This window comes from Dendropsophus ebraccatus, chromosome 1 (genome assembly GCF_027789765.1).
Source record: "Dendropsophus ebraccatus isolate aDenEbr1 chromosome 1, aDenEbr1.pat, whole genome shotgun sequence".
Lineage (NCBI taxonomy): Eukaryota > Metazoa > Chordata > Amphibia > Anura > Hylidae > Dendropsophus > Dendropsophus ebraccatus.
This window is the reverse complement of record NC_091454.1, coordinates 216,751,484-216,775,474: the sequence shown is the minus strand read 5'-3', so window position 1 is coordinate 216,775,474 and position 23,991 is coordinate 216,751,484. Positions and strand designations below refer to the sequence as shown.

The window sequence follows — 23,991 nt, the reverse complement described above, 5'->3', positions numbered from 1 at the left end:
ATGCACCTGGATTTATGACCCACTACATGGACTAATACACCTGGATTTATGACCCACTACATGGACTAATACACCTGGATTTATGACCCACTACATGGACTAATACACCTGGATTTATGACCCACTACATGGACTAATACACCTGGATTTATGACCCACTACATGGACTAATACACCTGGATTTATGACCCACTACATGGACTAATACACCTGGATTTATGACCCACTACATGGACTAATACACCTGGATTTATGACCCACTACATGGACTAATACACCTGGATTTATGACCCACTACATGGACTAATACACCTGGATTTATGACCCACTACATGGACTAATACACCTGGATTTATGACCCACTACATGGACTAATACACCTGGATTTATGACCCACTACATGGACTAATACACCTGGATTTATGACCCACTACATGGACTAATACACCTGGATTTATGACCCACTACATGGACTAATACACCTGGATTTATGACCCACTACATGGACTAATACACCTGGATTTATGACCCACTACATGGACTAATACACCTGGATTTATGACCCACTACATGGACTAATACACCTGGATTTATGACCCACTACATGGACTAAACCTGGCACCTGGATTTATGACCCACTACATGGACTAATACACCTGGATTTATGACCCACTACGTGGACTAATACACCTGGATTTATGACCCACTACATGGACTAATACACCTGGATTTATGACCCACTACATGGACTAATACACCTGGATTTATGACCCACTACATGGACTAAACCTGGCACCTGGATTTATGACCCACTACATGGACACACTCCACAGATAAGACTAAACTGACCAAGAATCTTGGACTTCCAAATAAGCTTTAATTTACAACAAGTCCTTTTTATTGCCCTGGCTTATCTATGTGATGTATATACCCCTCCCCATTCACAGATGTCTCTCCCTTCTTGTTTGTAACATCCCTAAAGTGTTGTGCTGTTTCTGTAAGTCATTTGTGAACTTGTCTGACGAAGGGATCTTGTGAATACCGAAAGCTCACAGCTCTAACTATTTTTTGTTGGCCAATAAAGGTATCACTCCTAAAATACTTTGATTACAAGTATTCCTATGGGTCACCAAATAATTAAGACCCTCTATGCCCCCATATAGTAGTTAGGCCCTCTCTGTGACCCCATATAGTAGTCAGGCCTCTCTATGCCCTCATATAGTGGTTAGGTGCTCCTTTGTACTAGCAATGCCCTGACCCGTGAGGGCCACTCCGCAGTGCAGGTGTTACTGGCAGGCAGGAACCGGGCAGCTGCAGGGTATAGAGTTGTCACGGTACTGGCACGAGGGTGGCACAGCTGTAGGCCGGTCTGCGGTTCTATGCGGGATACTGTACTGTACCTAGTCAGGGCACCAGATAAGGGACACCAATGCCAGGGTTAGGTAACAGCGGTGGTTACAAGTTTATTGTAACTGAGATAACTGATAGCAACAGTCTCTTCTGGATGCAACCGGGTATATAGCAGGTTTAAACAGACAGAGCAAAGGTGGTGCTGCATAGGCTGAGGTGAAGCGTGCCGGATGATGGGAGTAGTAGTGATAGAGGAATAGTGAGGCTGGGTGGATTATAATACTTGCGGTGAATATCTTGAGTTGATGAGGAGATGGAGAACAGGAACGACACCCAGATGAGAGGATACTCCAGGCACTTGAGCAGGCGGACAGCCAGGGACTGTTACAGCAAAGCACCAGCCACTCTTCTAAAGGTGAAGAGGGCCGCAGGAACACATCTGTCCTCTCAGAGGTAGAGGGCATAACTCACACAGACATCCTATCCCCTTTGTGGCAGGGAATAGATTGACTTGCAAGAAGAAGTCACATGGTAACCCCTGGTCAAAGCTAGACGGCCATTGGAGGAACCATGGTTACAGGGCACGGTCACGTGATCACCAGCCTTTGTATACCACTGCACATAGTTATGCACACAAGATATACACATGAACCTGAGAGTAATAGGGATTACACAGTAAACAGTTGCAGTGCATATAGTTTCCAGAACAGACATGGCTATAGCAATAAAAGCAGACTTAAAGTGAGAAACTGACAGCATGTTCTGGGACACTGCATACTCCCATATAATAGTTAGATCCCCTCCGTTCTTCCATGTAGTAGTTAGGCCCCCTATAAGCATCCATATAAAAGTTAGACCTCTCTGTGCAGATAGCCCCCCCCCCCCCAGTAGATAGTAGATCAGCCATGTAGCAACCCCACCACAACCATGTAGGTAATCCTACACTAGGCAGCTAGACAGTCTATGCTATTAAAAAAATTCAACAAATCCATACTCACCTAGCTGCAGCGCTGCTGTCTTCCGGTGTCCCCTCTCCCTGCTCTAAGAGCGTACAAGTGATGTAACAGTTGAAGTTCTAGACTCAGCACCCTCCTGCATTCACTGGATACTAAGGCCCCGTTCCTACTGAGAAAAGGTAGCGGAATACCGCAACGGAATTGTCTGCCGCGGAATGCCGTTAGCCTCCCGCTCATAATGGGAGTCTATGGGAGGCGCGCGCTCCTGCTCTGTACGCGCTGAAGAATGAACAAGTTAAAAAAAACAAGGTCTAAACTAATACCTTATAAGAAATTCAAGATATTTCATATGTAGAAGCATTTCTGAAACTGTATGAGAGATATAATCGTACAATACTTACCCCCATTGCCTGCACTGTTTTTATAACCCGTTGTCCTTAGTTACGGCCTACTAAGATGGTCAGGCATGCTCAGTTCATCTACAATCTCCAGGAAATATTGGCAGTTGGTCTCCACTTAGTCTCAAGCAAAGGGGATTATGGGAAAGTGTGTGCACTGTTGCATGGCAACAGCAGGGTCAAAGCTGAGGGAGAAAACCAGAAGTGACTAGATCCATGAGAGAGAAAAACAGTACAGAGATATTACTGAAAAAAGCATGTTTGTCCTCCTTTACATATATGCAAGTGATACATCTGATTTTATCAACTATGCTTTATGACACCATCAGTTAAGGGAGCAAAGGACAGTATTTTATGGTGCCCAATAAAGGTAACATACAATGCCCAAAATATTCAGTATTCTAGTAGTTATATTCTTGTATATAGGAGCAGTATTATAGTAGTTCTATTCCTGTATATAGGGGCAGTATTATAGTAGTTATATTCCTGTGTATAGGGGCAGTATTATAGTAGTTATATTCCTGTATATAGGAGCAGTATTATAGTAGTTCTATTCCTGTATATAGGGGCAGTATTACAGTAGTTATATTCCTGTGTATAGGGGCATTATTATAGTAGTTATATTCCTGTATATAGGGGGCAGTATTATAGTAGTTATATTCCTGTATATAGGGGGCAGTATTATAGTAGTTATATTCTTGTATATAGGAGCAGTATTATAGTAGTTATATTCTTGTATATAGGAGCAGTATTATAGTAGTTATATTCTTGTATATAGGAGCAGTATTATAGTAGTTATATTCTTGTATATAGGGGGCAGTATTATAGTACAGTGGTGCCTTGGATTACAAGCATAATACGTTCCGAGACCGTGCTTGTAATCCAAATCACTCTTAAACCAAAGCAAATTTTCCCTTAAGAAATCATTGAAATGCAGATAATTGGTTCCACACCCCAAAAATAATGATTTATTATTCTGAATAACATGTAAAACTAATGAAACAAACATTCAGAAACAGCAGAATCTGTGATATTATAAGTTACTGTACAGTAATGGAGAGGATGGAAAACACAAGGGCTGACAGAGACTGCAGGGAGTATGAAGGAATGAGCAGGGCAGATATGGGCACAGTATAGCAGCACTCTCTGTCCGGGGAGAGAGGGGTTACAGCTATGGAGAGATTACCTCCACTGTCCTGTCCCCTGATGTAAGCCTCAGCCTGAAGTGGATCTGCTATGATTTGGAAGGTGAGGGGGACTTCCTGGGTCAGAGTACAGGGCTGTAGACCACACTATGCAGTATTTTAGTAGTTATGCAAAAGGGAGAAAAAAAGTCCAAGCACTCACCGGGGTAGATCTGCGGTGGATTTAATAATCAAACATAACAGGGAGGGAGCGTTGTTATGGGGTGCGGGAGCGTCCGATAGTCAGTAGATTTTAGCTGTCCTATCTCAGGGTGGCATAAACTAGTGACAGAAAAGCTGAACAGAATGATGTATCACTTACATTGTTCTGTGCAGCTGATCCAGAGATTTCCTACTGAATAACATGGACAATAAGTAGTCCTCTCCATTATGTGCGTGAGCTTAGTAGTCCAGGATATTCATGAGCACTAGCACACTCTGGCAGTTTTCTATCTATACTTGTACATAGGTAGACAGTTCTCAATCAGCAAGTGGAAGGCAGAGTTAGTGGTGTGGCCTAAAGCCCTTTCTCCCGCATATTAGGAGAACAGCAGAAGAGAGTGATGTATGTAATACACTGAAGATGTAAGTAATACACTGATCTGTTCAGCATTTCTGTCACTAGTTTATACTGCCTTAAAGCTGCATAAACCTAGAGGCAAATTAAAAAGATCCTTAGCGTCCATTGAGCCCCCTCTCCCTGCCTCGTGTCAGTGCCGTTGGCCACACTCCCCCTGTGATAAGGTAGGGAGAGGTGGTTCAACAGACGCTAAACCTTGCCTTAGTGACACTAACAATGATAAAAGCACAAAGGAAAACTGGAGTGACAGTATCACTTTAAGGTTCTAAACCAATCACCTTTTAATCAGCCATCCATGTAATAGTGTGGTGTACCACCACGGTGTTGCTCGTAGTTACACCCTTCGCAAATGCCTGTACTTTTTGTGTGTCAGTGGTGATCAAGTAGTGTTTAAGCTTCGCCACAAGATGTCGCTATTGTAGGTGTATATACTTAGTTGATGCACAGCTGTAGAACTGTAAGGGTTATTGTTTATTGGTATGTCACATGGATCTGTAGACCAATGAGCGTTTTCTCTTTTGTCCTATCGCTTCTCTCTTTACTTCTTCTGTATGCACTCTTCACCCATTCACAGCACACCTTCTAGTGGCTGTAGATAGGAAGTCACATGGGAAGAGGAAGTGTAGAGGTCTTTTGTCACTGGGCTCTGTAGAGGAAGGACACAAGCCAGAACGCTCTCTATAGCAGTCTAGTTGGGCCTAGCCCTCTGCCACCTCCCCAGTCTCAGTGTGCAGGCCAGAAGCAGACACAGACAGATGCAGTTAACCTTTTCTCCTCAAGTAACTCCACTCGACAATATGCAGTGTTAAACCCTTCCTTAGATAGGACAATTCAGAGATCATCTCAACCCACGCCGTGGACAGGGAAAGTCACAGTGCAGGGCATTATCCACAAAGCAAGGCTAGGAACTGATTCAGATAGAACAAATTTGCTAGAAGCCTCCATTTCGCAGCACGGGTGTCAGCAGGGAACCCTCAGCATTCCACTCATCCCAGGTAATAAGGGCTAAGGCTTGTGTCTCCCACCAGGACGGGTCCCCCGACACTAGTAGGGTAATAGGTGGTGCGAAGACCCAAAGGTCAAAACACAGGCACAAGTATTCTCTCTTTCTTCTCAAGTATTCTTCTACCTCATCCTCCAGCATCCCAGCAGAGCACAGTACTAATTGGGTTGGGACTCTCACAACATCCTCCTCTCTACTCCTGTGACTCCTATACTCTGAGCTCACAACTGATTTCTCACCCCGCACCAACACAGTACACGAACATTCCTTGGGTCATCTCCCCTTTCTGTGGGTGGCAGTGCCAATAGTCTAGGTGGGTCATTGCTTAACTCAGGGACCACACAACAACCTGGCAGATCACTGATCACAGGGGAACAAGGTATAACTGGCCCTCTAAAATAAAAGCAGGTGTGCCACCATACCTGTGTGCCCAACCGGCACTGGCATCACGACACAACATCTTTGGCCCGGCTATATCTCGACCAACCACCATGGGAGCGGCGTCATGTCTAACCATCTGGCAAGTGACCGGCCGTATGTTCTTCATAACACCGCAGTCTTTGCCCATGCCCTTACTACTAGGGCTACTACTCCCTAGGTCCTGGGAGTCGGACCTGCACCAATCCCACATCTCTAAAACAGGCCATAAATAGTAAATCCTGGAAAACCCACTTGAAGGGGTTAGAAAAACATAGCCGCTTTCCTCCAGAAACAGCACCTCTGCAGTCCTCAGTTGGGGTGTGGGATTTTTACAGCTTGGTTCCATTAAAGTGAATAGAGATTAATTGTAATATCACAGACAACCTGAGGACAAGGGTGGAGCTGTTTTTTTGAATAACCCCTTTAAGGCATTATATCTTTTTCCCCCTCTATGGAACAAAGATAACTGAGCAATAATATAATATATTTTTTAACTATTTTTATATGGTTTTTAGTATTTATTTTCTCTTTTATGAATGCATATATAAATGGTATATATTATATGTTTATTATTATAGTTTACATTTTTATCCTAGGGTATCTAAATTTTCTTAAATTCTAAATTTTATTTTACAATTTTTTTAATAATTTTTTTTTAATCTATATCATAAAAATCAAAGTCTGTCTGTCTGTCTGTCTGTCTGTCTGTCCTCTATAGACTTCCAAACGCCTGAACCGTTTGACCCCAAATTTGGCACACAGATACATTGGGTGCCCGGGAAGGTTAATGCGAAGGTCCCGTCCCCGCCAGATGTACAGGAGGGGAGGGGGAGGGGAAAGAGAGGCGTCCCATAGAGATGAATGGGAAAATCTCCTCACTGCAAACACAGGTGATATAATTAGCTGCAGCAGACACGGCAGTTGGAGCCTTAGCAACCAATAGGATTACTGCTTTCATTTTCACAGGGAGCAATGGTTGCTAGGGAAGCTGCCTCACAACATCCACAGTAATAACTGGTAGACCCCCTACTCCATCTATACAGTACATGTATACAGGACCCCCTACTCCATCTATACAGTACATGTATATACAGGGCCCCCTACTCCATCTATACAGTACATGTATATACAGGACCCCCTACTCCATCTATACAGTACATGTATATACAGGGCCCCCTACTCCATCTATACAGTACATGTATACAGGGCCCCCTACTCCATCTATACAGTACATGTATATACAGGACCCCCTACTCCATCTATACAGTACATGTATATACAGGACCCCCTACTCCATCTATACAGTACATGTATATACAGGACCCCTACTCCATCTATACAGTACATGTATACAGGGCCCCCTACTCCATCTATACAGTACATGTATACAGGACCCCCTACTCCATCTATACAGTACATGTATATACAGGACCCCCTACTCCATCCATACAGTACATGTATATACAGGGCACAACAGGTATACCAAACTGTGACTGGGTAACACTGCTACACCAGACCTGACCAATACCACCATACTGTGACTGGATAACACTGCCAGACCTGACCAATACCGCCATACTGTGCTGGATAACACTGTCATACCAGACCTGACCAATACCGCCATACTGTGACTGGATAACACCTCCATACCAGACCTGATCTATACCGCCATACTGTGACTGGGTAACACCGCCACACCAGACCTGACCAATACCGCCATACTGTGACTGGATAACACTGCCACACCAGACCTGACGAATACCGCCATACTGTGACTGGATAACACTGCCACACCAGACCTGACGAATACCGCTATACTGTGCTGGATAACACTGTCATACCAGACCTGACCAATACCGCCATACTGTGACTGGATAACACTGCCATACCAGACCTTACCAATACCGCCATACTGTGCTGGATAACACTGTCATACCAGACCTGACCAATTCCGCCATACTGTGACTGGATAACACTGCCATACCAGACCTGACCAATACCGGCAAACTGTGACTGGGTAACACCGCCACACCAGTCCTGACCAATACCACCATACTGTGACTGGATAACACCATCATATCAGACCTGACCAATACTGCCATACTGTGACAGGATAACACCGCTATACCAGACCTGACCAATACCACCATACCATGACTGGATAACACCGCCACACCAGACCTGACCAATACCGCCATACTGTGACTGGATAACACCCCCATACCAGACATGACCAATACCGACACACTGTGACTGAATAACACTGCCATACGGGTAAATACAACCCTGCAGGTATACAGGACACTACAGGTATACAGGACCCCAAAACTATACACTACAAGTGCACGAAACCTCCACAAAACTATATACTACAGGTATACAGGACCCCAAACTTTACACTACAGGTATACAGGACCCCAAAATTATATACTACAGGTATACAGGACCTCCACCAACTATATACTACAGGTATACAGGACCCCAAACTATACACTACAGGTATACAGGACCCCAAAACTATACACTACAGGTATACAGGAACTCCACCAACTATATAGTACAGGTATATAGGACCCCAAACTATACACTACAGGTATACAGGACCTCAAAACCATACACTACAGGTATACAGGACTTACACCAACTCTATAATACAGGTATACAGCACCTTCACCAACTCTATACTACAAGTATACAGGACCCCAAATATACTACAGGTATACAGGAACTCCACCAGCTATATACTACAGGTATATAGGACCCCAAACTATACACTACAGGTATACAGGACCTCCACCAACTCTATACTATAGTTATACAGGACCCTCAAACTATTTACTACAGGTATACAGGACCCCCGAACTATATACTACAGGTATACAAGACCTCCACCAATTATACACTACAGGTATCCAGGACCCTCAAACTATAAACTACAGGTATAAAAGACCTCCACCAACTATACATTACAGGTATACAGCACCAACTATATACTACAGGTCGACAGGACCCCCAAACTATACAGTACAGGTATACAGGACCTTCACCAACTGTACACTGCAGGTATACAGGACCTCCCTCAACTATACACTATAGGTATACAGCCCCCCCAACTATGCACTACAGATATGCGAGACCCCTAAAAACTATACATTGTGGGTATACAGAACCCCTCCAACTATGCACTACAGGTATACACTAATTCAACTGATTAACTCAGATGAAACAATACCTTTAGCTTGGCCTCCTGGGCACCTTAGAACAAATCTAATTAACACACTGACACTTTATACCCGGGCAGCGCCGGGTACATTTTCTATATTTTATATAAAATCCTTGTAATGTTTATGTGAGTACTGTTCTTGCTCTATTACTCCGAATTCCTTTTATAGTTTTTGGTTTTTGTGTCATTCCTTCTATAGTTTTTTGTGTTATTTCTTCTAGTTTTTTGTTTTTGAGTAATTCCTCCTATAGTTTTTTTGTTTTTGTGCAATTCCTTCTATTGTTTGTGTTTTTCTGTAATTCCCTCTATAGTTCTTTTAGTGTTTTTCCGTAATTCCTTCTATACTTTTTTTAGTGTTTTTCTGTAATTCCCTCTATACTTTTTTTAGTGTTTTTCTGTAATTCCCTCTATAGTTCTTTTAGTGTTTTTCCGTAATTCCTTCTATAGTTTTTTTGTGTTTTTCTGTAATTCCTTCTATAGTTTGTGTTTTTCTGTAATTCCTTCTATAGTTTTTTTAGTGTTTTTCTGTAATTCCTTCTATAGTTCACCACTTCCTGTTTCTTCTTTCATTTCCTCGGTTCCTAATGTAGTTTTCGTTAGTTATTTTATGTGTTTTCACTTTACATCTCCCCATTTGCCATCTCTGTCCCTTCTCCTCTGCTTTTCTCTCGGCCCAAACTCTTTTTATTTTTTTTCCCCCAACTTTCTCTCCGTCTCCTGATCCCCTCCGCTCTCCCTCCCTTCCTTCTCGTCTTCCAGTTCTATCTTGGCACAAAGTCAAAACACGAGTCAGACTAGTTAACTTCGGGCCTCAAACGTTCCCCTCATTCCCCTATTTTTATCTCGCACCCCCTTTCACCTAGAGGCCCCAAATTTGGCCCCAGCGCCCCTTTCCCTTTCGCCAACGTCCCCAATTTTTTTGAGATTTTTCTGTCGACTCAAACGCATTTGATTTAAGTGTAGAAAGTTGTGTGGGGGGAGAGAAGTGAGTTTTCTGCTGGGAAAGACAGAAAGGGAGAGAGAGCGCTCGTCTTGGACGCAACTTCTCCACACAGGGTGAGGGGGTCAGGGGAGACGCCCTAAGCTGCCCCCCGAAGTCAATAGCCCTAAATATCGGGGTGCAACAGGGAGTACTAGTAAGATATGGGTGACTGTCTGATGTCTCAGAGAGAGGATGCGCAGAGGGAGAGGGGGGGTTGAGGGAGCAAGAAAAAAAAAAAAGCTGTGGGTAGCAAATCTCCAAAAATTAATGATACACCTGGGGTGTGCGCAGAAAGGTAAGTGAGCAAATGGGGCGAGGGGGCCACCCGAATCGGGCACCAGAGATTATGAAAGTAAGATGTTAAAAAGAAGGTGGTAAGAGGGGTAAGGTCTGGGCATGGGTCAGCTTCTTTGTCCTTCTCTTGTCTCCACACTCTACCCCTCTCTTCCTTGCCCGCTCTCTTATTCGGTTGGCATCCTGGGTCAAGGAGCTTACAATTATTTCTTTTTTTTTTTTTTTTACGTTAACTGGCACAAATCCGGAATGGCGATTGCTTAATGTTATTAACATGGAGCCCACATCCAGGTTTGTTTTTTTCCCCCGAGCTGCCTCCCACATGTAAGAGCTCGCACAATAGACTGAAGGGCCATGCCCACTGCGTTGGCGATTGTGCCCCCCGAGCCGTGTGGTGCCCACTATGTGACGTGCTTATTAACTTATTCAGTTTTTGTTTTTTTTTCTTTTTAAGTTGTTTGGATGTTTTTTCACTTTTTTTATATATTGTAATGTTCTTATTGTACCCTAAATCTGCAATGCGGTTTATTGCTTTACCGATATGGAAGCCGCACGCTGGTAAACTATATATAGAAGATGGTAGCGGCTTCTATTAATACCCATATGGGGTGCCAGGCTTGTTACAATGACGAGTTATTTGTTCTACGTATTAGAAATCACCCTGATGAGTCCGGAATAACACAGAGGAGGGGAGCAGACTAAGTTTGGGCTGGTTGCACATGAACTGGCAGGGAATGTTGTACAGCTGGCGATTGTGCCAACCTTCATAGGAATAATGCATCATGGCCAATATACATAGCTAAAGCTTCTCATATGCATATATAGATATTTTTAAGTAGTTTTTCATACAGTCTGCAGGATCTATGGATGCCAGCTGTATACCCTCAGCGGTGCCCATGTCCCTCTAGCAGCACACAGATATTGGCAGTGCCCTTTGTGGCGTTTGCTGCCAGTTCTGTTTGTGCTGCTTCAGGGTGTTGGAAACAAAGACGTCACGTCCGGATGAAGACGACCACAAGAACTTAAGGAGTTTTTAAACCATTTTATTAAAAAAAAAAAATGCAATTGACAATTTCATTATGAGATAAGAGGGGTTGGGGGGTTATGTGGGGGGGTGGGGGTGGTCTTCTATGACGGGTGACACAAGCCGGGCGTCTTCAGAGGAGGTGAGGGAGGACCTGGTATTTACAAAGGGTGAGCGGGTACAGCGTCAGCGGGATAACAGCGGGAGGTCACTGGAGTTCATGATAAAACTGGAATCCAAGTTAAGGTTTTCTGCAATTAAAAAAAGAAGGATAAGTAGGATTAAAGGTGATGGAGCAACGGAGACAGAGGGGGGAGGGGAGGTTAGAGAGGAGGAGGATAGGGGAACAGGAAGGGGGAGGAGGAAGGGGAAAGTAGTAGCAGGAAAAAAGGGGGTGCAGATGGTTAAGGAGTAAAGCAGGGATGGGGAACCTTCGGCCCTCCAGCTGTTGCAAAACTACAATTCCAGTCCAGGCACGATGGGAATTGTAGTTTTGCAACAGCAAGAGGGCTGAGGGTTCCCCATCCCTGGTGTAAAGGGAGGAAAGGAATAGAGGAGACAGAGCAGAGAGATGGAAACAATCAGTGCAAAGGATTTGGTGGAAAGAGATGAACAGGTTTGTTTGGAGGATAGAGGAATGGGCCCTGGTTGTGTGCAAAGCATAGGAGAATAAGAGGGGGATATGAGTCCAGCTGGGCCAGAAGGAGAATAAGAGGGGGATATGAGTCCAGCTGGGCCAGAAGGAGAGTCAAGAGGGGAAGATGAGTCCAGCTGGGCCAGAGGGAGAGCCAAGAGAGGGACATGAGTCCAGATGGGCCAGAGAGAGAGAGATGAGTCTGTAGGGAATGAACACAGAACAAGGGTACACAACACAAGGTCCAGCAGGTATAACCCGGCTGAATCACACATATAAAACATATATGTGGTGGAAGAAGACCAGTTGGGATGGGGGAGAGCAATGTTTGATGGGAAGAAAGGTAAAAGGCGTGGTCAGAGAAGTGGGATAGAAGGGGAGATGATAGATGATAGATGAGTCTGGCTGGGTAAGAGAGAGAGAGTAGTATCTGCTGGAATGTGTAGTACAGGTGCATCAAACTCAACGCCTTCCAGCTGCTGTAAAACTACAGTACCTGTCATTCCTGGGCAGCCAAAGCTTTGGTGTGGCAGGTAAGAAGGAAGATTAAGAGTACAGACAGCAGGAGAGCAGGGTCTAGGAGGAGGACGGGCCTGTTCAGAGGAGCGGGACTAGCCCCATGGTAAGAGGTGAGAGGGTCCAAGATGACATTAGGGGGGAGATTAATTAAACATGCTGTAAAGTGAAACTGGCTCAGTTGCCCCTAACAACCAATCAGATTCCACCTCTCATTCCTCACAGACTCTTTGGAAAATGAAAGGTGGAATCTGATTGGTTGCTAAGGGCGACTGAGACAGTTTCACTTTAAACCATGTTTGATAAATCTCCCCCTAGGAGATTATTCCAGCTAGGCCCCAACAGGAGTAGGAGGAGGGGAGGGAGACAGAAAGACAAGGGCCCAGACCAGGGAGTATGAATGCAAGGTGTGAGGGAGAGGATGAGCCCAGCTGGAGCAGGGGGAGGGGAAGCAGGGTCTGCAGGGAGGAGAAAAGGGTCCAGGTGAGGTAGAAAAGGTGAGGTGTGACTGGGGAAGGAGCGATATACATATATATAAGTTTTAACCCTTGCAATCCCTGAATCCACTTCCCACCAGTCACTGCCCCTTCACTCATTGATCTTTTACTTCTATCTCGCACCCTGATCAAAGTTGAGTTTTTTGGCCGTACTCCTGTCGCCTAGTCCCTCAATGTCCACCAAGTCGCTGTTGGCATCAGAGTCATTCAAGGCACTAAGAGTTACATCTGTGGGTAGAAACAGTGGCAAAGTAAGAACGATAATCCCGCCGGCACCCCCCCCCCCCCCCCCCCCCCCCCCCCCCCCATCTTATTCCCTAAGCTCACCGGACGACTTGCGCTTCCTCATGGCGCCCTGAGATCCCTCCGGGAGACCGGCTCCCCCGACGGCTGGCGGCGCTGGCACAGACATAACAGAGGCGGGCACAGAGACCACCTTCTTCACCACTTTCTTAGGGGAATCTGAAGACAGGGGGACTCCATTGTCATCGTAGATCTTCCGTTTCACAGCATACTTGAGCTGAGCCCTGGGGGGAGGCAGATAAGACACCGGGAAATATAGGAAAGAAGGGGGAATAAATGATATATAGGTGTGAGGGGAAAAGAGGGACAGACATAATTATGGGCACTATAATGGAAGCCACTCCCCCCCCCCCTATGCTTCATTCTACCTCACCCCACCCCTCCTTACACTGTCCTCTCCTTGATAACTGTGCTGATCTGATTTAAGTCTTCCCCGAAGCGTCGCACGGCCGCGTGTAACATCTGAATCTCAGTGTCTGTCCAGCGGGCCCTATGGAGACACAAGGGGAGATGGGGAGTGAAACCAGAGAGAATAGGAGAAGAAGGGGACAGACATGGAGGAGAGACAAAGAGAAGCCCTTCCCAACCCCTCTGACATGTGTGTGTGTATAATTATATATATATAATAAGGGGGGGGGGGGGGTGTTTGTCGTCACCACGTAGCCCTAGCCTTAATGTAGATGCCCCCCTTTGAAGGGAAAATTCCAGCCATATAAGTGATGGCTATGAGCGTTACATATACAGCCTGGAGACGTACTTTGTAAATCCTACCTATGTAGGCATTGGGGGGGGGGGGGGGTCCGACGCTCCTAACTAGTCACTACTGGCAGGAAACATCCCTGGAAGTGTCAGTGCTCAGGGACGACCCCTCTGCAGACTCCTACACACGGACGCCTTATAGCAATGTATTTATAGCTGCAGGGGCGATTTTCTAGTGACTGGTTCCCTTTAAAGTTGTATTAGATTAAGATGGCAGCTTAAAGGGGGTCTTGCTACCAAGAACACTAACAGATAGGAGGATAAATCTCTGATCCTGAAGGGTCAAAAGGCCGGATCCCCCTGCAATCTCCTCAAGAGGTCTCCTAGAATAAGGGTCAATGGTGATAAAACCCCTTAAGGGTGCGTTCACACCTACCGCATCCGCAGCTTATTTTTCCGCGGAAATCCGCAGGTCTGGTAGTGCAGATTTCAACCTGCGAGAAATCCGCGTATGTGTGCGTTTTGCGGTTTTTCCGCAGCAAGTTTATCGCAACTGAAATGTCAGTTTAAAATGTCTCTCATTCTAAACTGACATTTCAGTTGCGATAAACTTGCTGCGGAAAAACCGCAAAACGCACACATACGCGGATTTCTCGCAGGTTGAAATCTGCACTACCAGACCTGCGGATTTCCGCGGAAAAATAAGCTGCGGATGCGGTAGGTGTGAACGCACCCTAAAGGTGAATTATGTGTCTAAAAGTATGTGCCCCCCTGAGATCCACCTTTATACAGGTCTCGTGTCCGTGTTATACGCATGTAACATGAGGAGAATGGGGTAAAACGTTGGGAGGTGATGACAGACTGGCTTATTCTGCTATGATCTCCACCATAGCTGCCATAGGGGACAGTTACCCGGCGGGCGAGGAGTCGGTGACAGGGTGCAGCTGCATGGTCAGCTCTCCCAGCTTGGTGAAGGCCGCGCCGGCTGCAGAGAAGATCTCCCCCACCTGGAGAAACAAAGGAGAAATGGTTTATCCCAAACACAAACACATCATCCCCCATCTCCTGCTTAGTATAATGGGGACGGCTGGTGTGGAACTACATATCCCAGCATGCTCCAGCAGCGGTTAGGGCTGCAGCATAATATACTGGTCTGCTATTATGGGACTACATATCCCAGCATGCTGCAGGTCCTCAATATGCACCATAATATACTGGTCTGCTATTATGGGACTACATATCCCAGCATGCTCCAGCAGCGGTTAGGGCTGCACCATAATATACTGGTCTGCTATTATGGGACTACATATCCCAGCATGCCCCACCACCTGCTCACAAGCCTATAAGTTTAGTTTTATAGCAACCAACATGAGCCGTGCAGAACATTACTTCTATCAATCCCCGACGTTGAGGCTGCTGGGAGATGTAGTTCTTTTTATCTGACAAGACGTGTCCATTACAATGAGATTTCCTCTTTTTTTTATTGATTGAAAACTACACCTCCCATCATGCAATAGGTGGTCACATGACCCCGCCGCACCAATCAGATGCCAGCCCTGCTCCCCGGGTACCTTAGTCGATGCTGACGTCATGGCGCCAGTTCGGGCGATGTCGGTGGTGGGGATGTGATAAGGAGCCGAGCTCTCCGCCTGGCTGCAGCCGTTTCCCCACCGGTAAGCCGCTGTGTTGCCGTCCTGGCGTCCTCCCTTTCCCGCCTCCTATTCGCTGTGCGTCCACCAGTGCCGCGCTGCTATTGGCTGCTTCTGCTGACGCTCCAACAAAAGTCCAAAGCCCGCCCACACCAAGCTCTCGCTATGATAGGCTGCCGCGAACTGTCAGTCACAAGCGAATGTCCCGCCCCTACTGTTCTGTGGTTGGAGGATTAACCGCCGTGCTGCGTTCCTATTGGCTGGCGAGTCCTCCGCGCGCATTGGTTGTGCTGTTGTCCTGTGTATGTGCGGATGATGTAGTAGAGCCGAGTTTGTCGTGCTGTCCTGTATGTAATTTGCACTGAAAAGAACGTAATGACAAATCGGCTCAGCTACATCTGCTCAACCAGGTGCCCAACACTGTTCTCAAGCGAACAGAACGTATATCACGCGCAATACATCCCGTCATAGACCCCATGATACTGTTCTGTAATACAGGTGCGGTTGTCTCACGCCTCAGGGTATATTCACACGCTGCAGAGTTCTGTCACTGACATGCAGTTCCATGCCTCTCCTGTAGATGTCGCTGTTTCTACCTATGAATCGCAGTGTTCTCCAATCAGAACTACAACTCCCATAATGCCATTCCCTGCGGCAGAGTGATCCTATTACATGGTGAAGCAGCGCCCTCTGCTGGTGAAGGTCGTGTACTACACTGAGTCATTGATAGCAGATGGACCGGTGAACTAGCGCGCTCTGCTGGTGAAGGTCGTGTACTACACTGGGTCATTGATAGCAGATGGACCCAGAGATGTACATACAGTCTATACTACTGAGCCTATTACATGGTAAAGCAGCGCGCTCTGCTGGTGAAGGTCGGGTACTACACGGGGCCATTGATAGCAAATGTAGATAGTCCCTTTCCACCTGCAAACTACAACCCCCAACATGTGCGACCAGTGCTTACATCCTGCTGGGAGTTACTGTTGGAAACCATCTTATAATAGATTCTCCCAGACACATCGCTACACCTGGGCCCAGGAAGGAAGCGGGATGTCATAGGATGTGAGCTTCACCAGCAGCACAGAGGATTTCAGGAGAATGGTCACTAATCTTGGTGAAGATGTACCATGGTGACTATCAGTAATGGGATGGCAGGAGGGCTCCAGCAGCAGCACAGAGGGTTACAGCACAGGGGTATGCTGATACAGGAGGGCTCCAGCAGCACAGAGGATTACAGCACAGGGGGATGCTGATACAGGAGGGCTCCAGCAGCACAGGGATATGCCGATACAGGAGGGCTCCAGCAGCACAGAGGATTACAGCACAGGGGGATGCTGATACAGGAGGGCTCCAGCAGCACAGGGATATGCCGATACAGGAGGGCTCCAGCAGCACAGAGGATTACAGCACAGGGGGATGCTGATACAGGAGGGCTCCAGCAGCACAGAGGATTACAGCACAGGAGTATGCCAATACAGGAGGGCTCCAGCAGCACAGAGGGTTACAGCACAGGGGTATGCTGATACAGGAGGGCTCCAGCAGCACAGGGATATGCCGATACAGGAGAGCTCCAGCAGCACAGAGGATTACAGCACAGGGGTATGGCGATATAGGAGGGCTCCAGCAGCACAGAGGGTTACAGCACAGGGGTATGCCGATACAGGAGGGCTCCAGCAGCACAGAGGATTACAGCACAGGGGTATGCCAATACAGGAGAGCTCCAGCAGCACAGAGGGTTACAGTACAGGGGTATGCCAATACAGGAGGGCTCCAGCAGCACAGAGGGTTACAGCACAGGGGGATGCTGATACAGGAGGGCTCCAGCAGCACAGAGGGTTACAGCACAGGGTATGCTGATACTGGTGATGATGCAGGGTGGTAACTGGCAGTAATGGAAGGCCAGAAGAGGCTCCAGCAGCACAGAGGATTACAGCACAGGACGCTACCTTCTTGTAGATATCACACAACTCTCATCACTTTATTAAACATTTACATCTTGTATCTTAAATAACATCTCCGAGAAACAACAACAATAACAGAGGGGGAGGAGGGGTCTGAGGAGGGCGGGGGGCTCAGGAATGTGCACAAGTCATATCTGGGGGGGGGGGGGTCACCCTCCACAAAACTCAATGGCTGGAAACATCTTCTCATGGTCATCAGAAGAGCGCAGCTCTGGAGGTGACAGGACACCACGGTGGATGATGAGTCCTGGTGCTGATGGTCCACAAGGAGGGAATGGGGAGGGGTAGAAGAGCAGCGGGGGAGTCTTCATCCTGGGGCAGCTGATCACACAGTCCTGGGGGGGGGGGCGCTGGCTCAGCGCACCATGTACTCCTTCCTCTTGTTGAGCCGCACCTGGCAGAAGGAGAAGCCGCCCAGCAGGACGTAGATGGCGGCAGCGATGAAGCAGTTGTAGGAGACCTGCTCGTACAGGCCGTACAGCTTGGTGGGAGGCTTGGGGCTGCGGGAGAGAAGAGCACAGGTCAGTGGCAGCTCAGACACAGGAGCGCAGCTCTGGAGGAGACACTTACTCATCAAACAGGTCGGCCTCAGTGAACGGGACGTCTTCTATCAGCACCGCAGAGTGGACGTTAAAGAAGATTCCCAGCAGCACCTGCAACGGCCAGAAGGGGGCAGCATTACATCCCTGATACATACAGTCACTTACAACCAGGCTGCAATACCACCCAAAGACTGAGGAACAGGAGGGAGCTGTGCCCCTAATCCTGGATAAGACCAGCACTTCTAGTGAGAGGGGAGGGGGGTGACTAGTTATGGCACAATGCCTTCTTATACTGTGGTGCCCCCTGCTGGGAGGGTGGAAGGAGTGATTATTTAAAGGGGTATTCCCCCCATAACTTTTGCATTAATACATTGTTCCGATATGAAGTTATTATGGATTCTGCACAGTTTTGCTGTTTTCTAGGTGCACTTACCTCCTCTGTATGCAAACCTGAGACCGCTCTGACACTGCTCCCAGCTCCTAGCCCCACCCTCCATGTCAGGGATCACATGTCCTCCCTCTCTCCGGACTCTTAGGACTCCTAACATTGCCACTGAAGTGACTGAGAACAGGTGACGGCTGCCACTGATGATCACTGTATGGCACTCACTCACTCATTGACGTCAACCTCCCCCCCCACCTGATTGCCCCCTCCTGGAGCACCCCCCCCCCCCCCCCCCACCTCACTTGCAGCTACCCGAAGCGTTCCTTTGATTGCCTACCTGCCCACACACAATATCCCTCGGTGCTCGCCCGTGGCCACCAGCACACATCCCCCCCCCCCCCCCCCAACACCCCCAAGCTCATACGCCCCCCCCACCTTTCACTATCTCAACCCTGCTACCTCACCTCTGCAACCGTACTAACTCAACTCTGCTACTTCACTGCTTCAACTCTGCTATATATGTGGCTATAAGCTCTGCTACATCACTGCATCATGGACCAATCAGGCATAAGCACTGCCTGAAGGGAAATGTAGTTTTCTGGCCAGCGCCATCTTGGATATAGACCATCTTTTAAAAAAAAAAAAAAAAAAATCTTGTAACACTGGCAGCTAGAACGACAGGATACGGCTCAAAATACTCAGGGGGAGTTGTTGAGTAAGACTAACTAGGATTGGGAGCACTTCATTTTTTAGCTCTTGCGGGGGGGGGGGGGGGGGGAATACCCCTTTAACTCTTTTAAGAACAACCCCCTTGTGTTCACAGTCACCTGCCATTTACTTTGAGAGATCACATGCCATAGAGAAAGGGGGGGGCACTGAAATCCAAGTGGAACAGGCGGAAAGGCGCGCAGCCGTGAACAGGTACGGAATCCGTCGGAAATTCTCTGCTCTGGTTCCGTCTCCGCTCTGGTTCCGTAGTGTGAACCTACCCTTAACCTATGACAACATCTGTGCACGATTATAGCACCAAGATGACGAGAATAAGATGGGTCATCCGAGATTAGAAAAACACAGCGCCACCCCTGTGCTCAGGCTGTGTGTGGTATTACATCTCTGCTCCATTCACTTCAATGGCATTGAGCTACAATACCACACACACACACACGACAAATATGGCGCTGCTTTTATTTTATTTATTATTTTCTAGACAATTCCTTTAAATCACAACTAGAAGTCTTTGATCACAATGATTTTAGGAAATCGGTGGGAGGCTGGGAGTTGTAGTTCCCCAAGTAGAGCCGGTCGGGGGCGGCCGCCAGGGTGCAGGGTTTACATGTACACACAGGGGCTGCTTACAGTATACACAGATCTGCTGCTCCTGTATACAGTCAACACCGCACGTTCCTGGCGGCCATAGAGGAGACACGACAGCGCCCCCTAGCTGCAACACAACCTTTATATTCAGTGTATGGCAGGCATAGGGAACCTTCCGCCCTCCAGCCTTCGGCTGTCCAGGCATGATGGGAATTGTAGTTTTGCAACAGCTGGAGGGCAGAAGGTTCCCATCGCTGGTGACCACATTTAGCCCCCACACTGCTTATATCTAAGGGTGGGATACAACTGTATCCAATCCAGACAATCCTCCCCTGAGGGGACAGGTGGATACATTCTTTCTGCTTGGATACAGTGTATCCATCGTGACCATGTGGCCCAATGATGGGAATTGTAGTAGTTTTGCAGCAGCTGGAGGGCCAACGGTTCCCTGGGCGGAACTAAAACTCCCATCATGCCCTGGGAGTTGTAGTGATGGCAGGTTGGGAATCACCGTCTTCGAGGGCGACGGACACTGACCCCATTGTAATCCACACTAGAGCGCCACGCGTTCCTAATAACCCCCTAATTCCCACAATCCTCCTGGTCTATCATTTATCTTCACCCCCTTTAAATTTTTTATTTTTATTTTTTCCTATAATTTTAAGGAACTACAGAATCACGTGACTCACAGGGATGGAAAGGAGAAGAAGCCACTAGGATTTAACCCCTTACTGACCAGGGCAGGGTAAAGAGTAGCGCTCACCTTTCAGTAGGTCATATTTAAAGGGGGACTCCTAATATCCTGCATCACGTGATCTATAGGAGTAATAATGAAGAAGCCTCTGACCGCAGCCCAGACCTCCATAACCCCGCACTCACCAGCATGATGACGCCCCACACGCTGAGCACGATCCCGCAGGCGGCCAGCTTAGGCCCGCAGCACAGCAGAGACACCATGACCGACACCGAGCTGCGATCTCCTCCGAATACCCGGCCCGGTCAGCTGACTGCCGCTGGGAGAAGCGAGCAGCTCTCTTATTGGCTGGCTATGCGGAAAAAGGCGTGGCTACAGAGACCAGCTAGAGCCAGGTCTACAGGAAGAGGGAGGGGACAATCCGCGATGTCGTTTCTCACATGACTACAGTGTGGGGAGGGCGGGGGTGTCACTGTCACGTGATGACAGGAGGCGCTGTGTTCTGTGGCGGATTCAATACTACAACACCCATCATGCCCCGAGAGCCCAGATAGCATTTCGCAGACACCGGTTAGGGAACGCAGAGCAGTAGCAATGACCTTACAGGCTGCTGTCAGCTGCGCATGCGTAATTACTACAGGGCTTGTCCCCATATATCTAATACACAGCTGTCAGACCTGCGGCCCCCCCATCATAGCCCCCTCTCAGAGACCACCCTTCATGTCCCTCTCAGAGACCCCCCCTAATGACCCCTCCTCTCAGAGACCACCCTTCATGACTGCTCCTCTCAGAGACCACCCTTCATGTCCCTCTCAGAGACCACCCTTCATGGTCCTCCTCTCAGAGACCACCCTTCATGACCCCTCCTCTCAGAGACCACCCTTCATGACTCCTTCTCTCATAGACCACCCATCATGTCCTTCTCTCAGAGACCACCATTCATGTCCCCTCTCAGAGACCACCCTTCATGGCCCTCCTCTCAGAGACCACCCTCCATGACTCCTCCTCTCAGAGACCACCCTTCATGGTCCTCCTCTCAGAGACCACCCTTCATGTCTCCTCTCAGAGACCACCCTTCATGACTCCACCTCTCAGAGACCACCCTTCATGGTCCTCCTCTCAGAGACCACCCTTCATGTCTCCTCTCAGAGACCACCCTTCATGACTCCGCCTCTCAGAGACCACCCTTCATGGCTCCTCCTCTCAGAGACCACCCTTCATGGTCCTCCTCTCAGAGACCACCCTTCATGTCTCCTCTCAGAGACCACCCTTCATGACTCCGCCTCTCAGAGACCACCCTTCATGGTCCTCCTCTCAGAGACCACCCTTCATGGCTCCTCCTCTCAGAGACCACCCTTCATGACTCCGCCTCTCAGAGACCACCCTTCATGGTCCTCCTCTCAGAGACCACCCTTCATGGCTCCTCCTCTCAGAGACCACCCTTCATGTCCCCCTCAGAGACCACCCTTCCTGGCTCCTCCTCTCAGAGACCACCCTTCATGGTCCTCCTCTCAGAGACTACCCTTAATGGTCCTTCTTTCAGAGACTACCCTTCATGTCCCCCTTAGAGACCACCCTTCATGGCTCCTCCTCTCAGAGACCACCCTTCATGTCCCCTCTCAGAGACCACCCTTCATGACCCCTCCTCTCAGAGACCACCCTTCATGGCTCCTCCTCTCAGAGACCATCCATCATGTCCTTCTCTCAGAGACCACCCTTCATGACCCCTCCTCTCAGAGACCACCCTTCATGGCTCTTCCTCTCAGAGACCACCCTTCATAACCCCTCCTCTCAGAGACCACCCTTCATGGCTCCTCCTCTCAGAGACCACCCATCATGTCCTTCTCTCAGAGACCACCCTTCATGACCCCTCCTCTCAGAGACCACCCTTCATGGTCCTCCTCTCAGAGACCACCCTTCATGACTCCTCCTCTCAGAGACCACCCTTCATGTCCCTCTCAGAGACCACCCTTCATGGTCCTCCTCTCAGAGACCACCCTTCATGACTGCTCCTCTCAGAGACCACCCTTCATGTCCCTCTCAGAGACCACCCTTCATGGTCCTCCTCTCAGAGACCACCCTTCATGACCCCTCCTCTCAGAGACCACCCATCATGTCCTTCTCTCAGAGACCACCCTTCATGGCTCCGCTTCTCAGAGACCACCCTTCATATGACCCCTCCTCTCAGAGACCACCCTTCATGGCTCCGCTTCTCAGAGACCACCCATCATGTCCCCCTCTCAGAGACCACCCTTCATGGCCCCTCCTCTCAGAGACCACCCTTCATGGCTCCTCCTCTCAGAGACCACCTTTTATGGTCCTCCTCTCAGAGACCACCCTTCATGACTCCTCCTCTCAGAGACCACCCATCATGTCCTCTCAGATACCACACTTCATGGCTCCGCTTCTCAGAGACCACCCTTCATGGCTCCGCTTCTCAGAGACCACCCTTCATGTTCCCCTCAGAGACCACCCTTCATGACTCCTCTCAGAGACCACCCTTCATGGCTCGGCTTCTCAGAGACCACCCTTCATGGCTCCGCTTCTCAGAGACCACCCTTCATGGCTTCTCCTCTCAGACACCACCCTTCCTGGCCCCCTCTCAGAGACCACTCTTCATGGCTTCTCCTCTCAGAGACCACCCTTCATGATCCCCTCTCAGAGACCACCCTTCATGGCCCCCTCTCAGACACCACCCTTCATGGTCCCCTCTCAGAGACCACCCTTCATGGCTTCTCCTCTCAGTCAGAGACCACCCTTCATGTCCCTCTCAGAGACCACCCTTCATGGCTCCTCTTAGAGACCCCCCCCCCATGGCTCCTCCTCTTAGAGACCACCCTTCATAGCTCCTCCTCTTAGAGACCACCCTTCATGGCTCCTCCTCTCAGAGACCCCCCCTAATGGCTCCTCCTCTCAGAGACCACCCTTCATGGCTCCTCCTCTTAGAGACCACCCTTCATAGCTCCTCTCAGAGACCACCCTTCATAGCCCCCTCTCAGAGACCACTCTTCATGTCCCTCTCAGAAACAATCCTTCATAGCGCCCTCTCAGAGACCACCCTTCATGGCTCCTCCTCTCAGAGACCACCCTTCATGGCTCCGCCTCTCAGAGGCCACCCTTCATAGCCCCCTCTCAAAGACCACTCTTCATGGCTCCCTCTCAGAGACCACCCTTCATACCCCCCTCTCAGAGACCACCCTTCATGGCTCCTCCTCTCAGAGACCACCCTTCATGGCCCCCTCTCAGAGACCACCCTTCATGGCTCCTCCTCTCAGAGACCACCCTTCATAGCCCCCTCTCAGAGACCACCCTTCATGACTCTGTCTCTCAGAGACCACCCTTCATGGCTCCTCCTCTCATAGACCACTCTTCATGGCCCC

The 23,991-nt window shown here is 48.5% G+C and overlaps 2 protein-coding genes across 3 annotated transcripts; both read right to left on the bottom strand.

Annotated features, from left to right (window-relative positions):
* Window positions 1-11,412: 11,412 nt before the first annotated feature.
* On the bottom strand, window positions 11,413-15,835 carry BACC1 (BPTF associated chromatin complex component 1). 2 transcript variants are annotated; one of them, XM_069979682.1, is made up of 6 exons: window positions 15,635-15,835; window positions 14,976-15,070; window positions 13,753-13,854; window positions 13,389-13,588; window positions 13,185-13,289; window positions 11,413-11,665 (listed from the first exon to the last, which is right to left on the bottom strand). In XM_069979682.1, exons 1-6 carry the CDS (start codon window positions 15,653-15,655, stop codon window positions 11,601-11,603), a joined length of 588 nt encoding a protein of 195 aa, XP_069835783.1. In that variant the 5' UTR covers window positions 15,656-15,835; the 3' UTR covers window positions 11,413-11,600. The 2 variants fall into 2 exon arrangements, with proteins under 2 accessions (XP_069835783.1, XP_069835868.1); XM_069979767.1 differs by lacking the exon at window positions 13,753-13,854.
* Window positions 15,836-17,662: 1,827 nt separating this feature from the next.
* Window positions 17,663-20,957, bottom strand: RNASEK (ribonuclease K). Its single transcript, XM_069979559.1, has 3 exons — window positions 20,797-20,957; window positions 18,247-18,329; window positions 17,663-18,176 (listed from the first exon to the last, which is right to left on the bottom strand). The coding sequence occupies exons 1-3, from the start codon at window positions 20,872-20,874 to the stop codon at window positions 18,032-18,034; spliced, it is 306 nt and encodes a 101-aa protein (XP_069835660.1). The 5' UTR covers window positions 20,875-20,957; the 3' UTR covers window positions 17,663-18,031.
* Window positions 20,958-23,991: the final 3,034 nt, after the last annotated feature.

What these genes read in the sequence shown, in the direction of transcription:
- BACC1 (XM_069979682.1), bottom strand. Translation starts at nt 15,655, where the DNA reads ATGACGTCAGCATCGACTAAG. An exon ending in TGACGTCAGCATCGACTAAG is followed by an intron (nt 15,071 to 15,634) that starts GTACCCGGGGAG and finishes TTGTTTCTCCAG; the next exon opens with GTGGGGGAGATCTTCTCTGC. An exon ending in GTTATCAAGGAGAGGACAGT is followed by an intron (nt 13,589 to 13,752) that starts GTAAGGAGGGGT and finishes GCCTCCCCCCAG; the next exon opens with GGCTCAGCTCAAGTATGCTG.
- RNASEK (XM_069979559.1), bottom strand. Translation starts at nt 20,874, where the DNA reads ATGGTGTCTCTGCTGTGCTGCGGGCCTAAGCTGGCCGCCTGCGGGATC. An exon ending in TGTGGGGCGTCATCATGCTG is followed by an intron (nt 18,330 to 20,796) that starts GTGAGTGCGGGG and finishes TGGCCGTTGCAG; the next exon opens with GTGCTGCTGGGAATCTTCTT. An exon ending in GAGGCCGACCTGTTTGATGA is followed by an intron (nt 18,177 to 18,246) that starts GTAAGTGTCTCC and finishes TCTCTCCCGCAG; the next exon opens with CCCCAAGCCTCCCACCAAGC.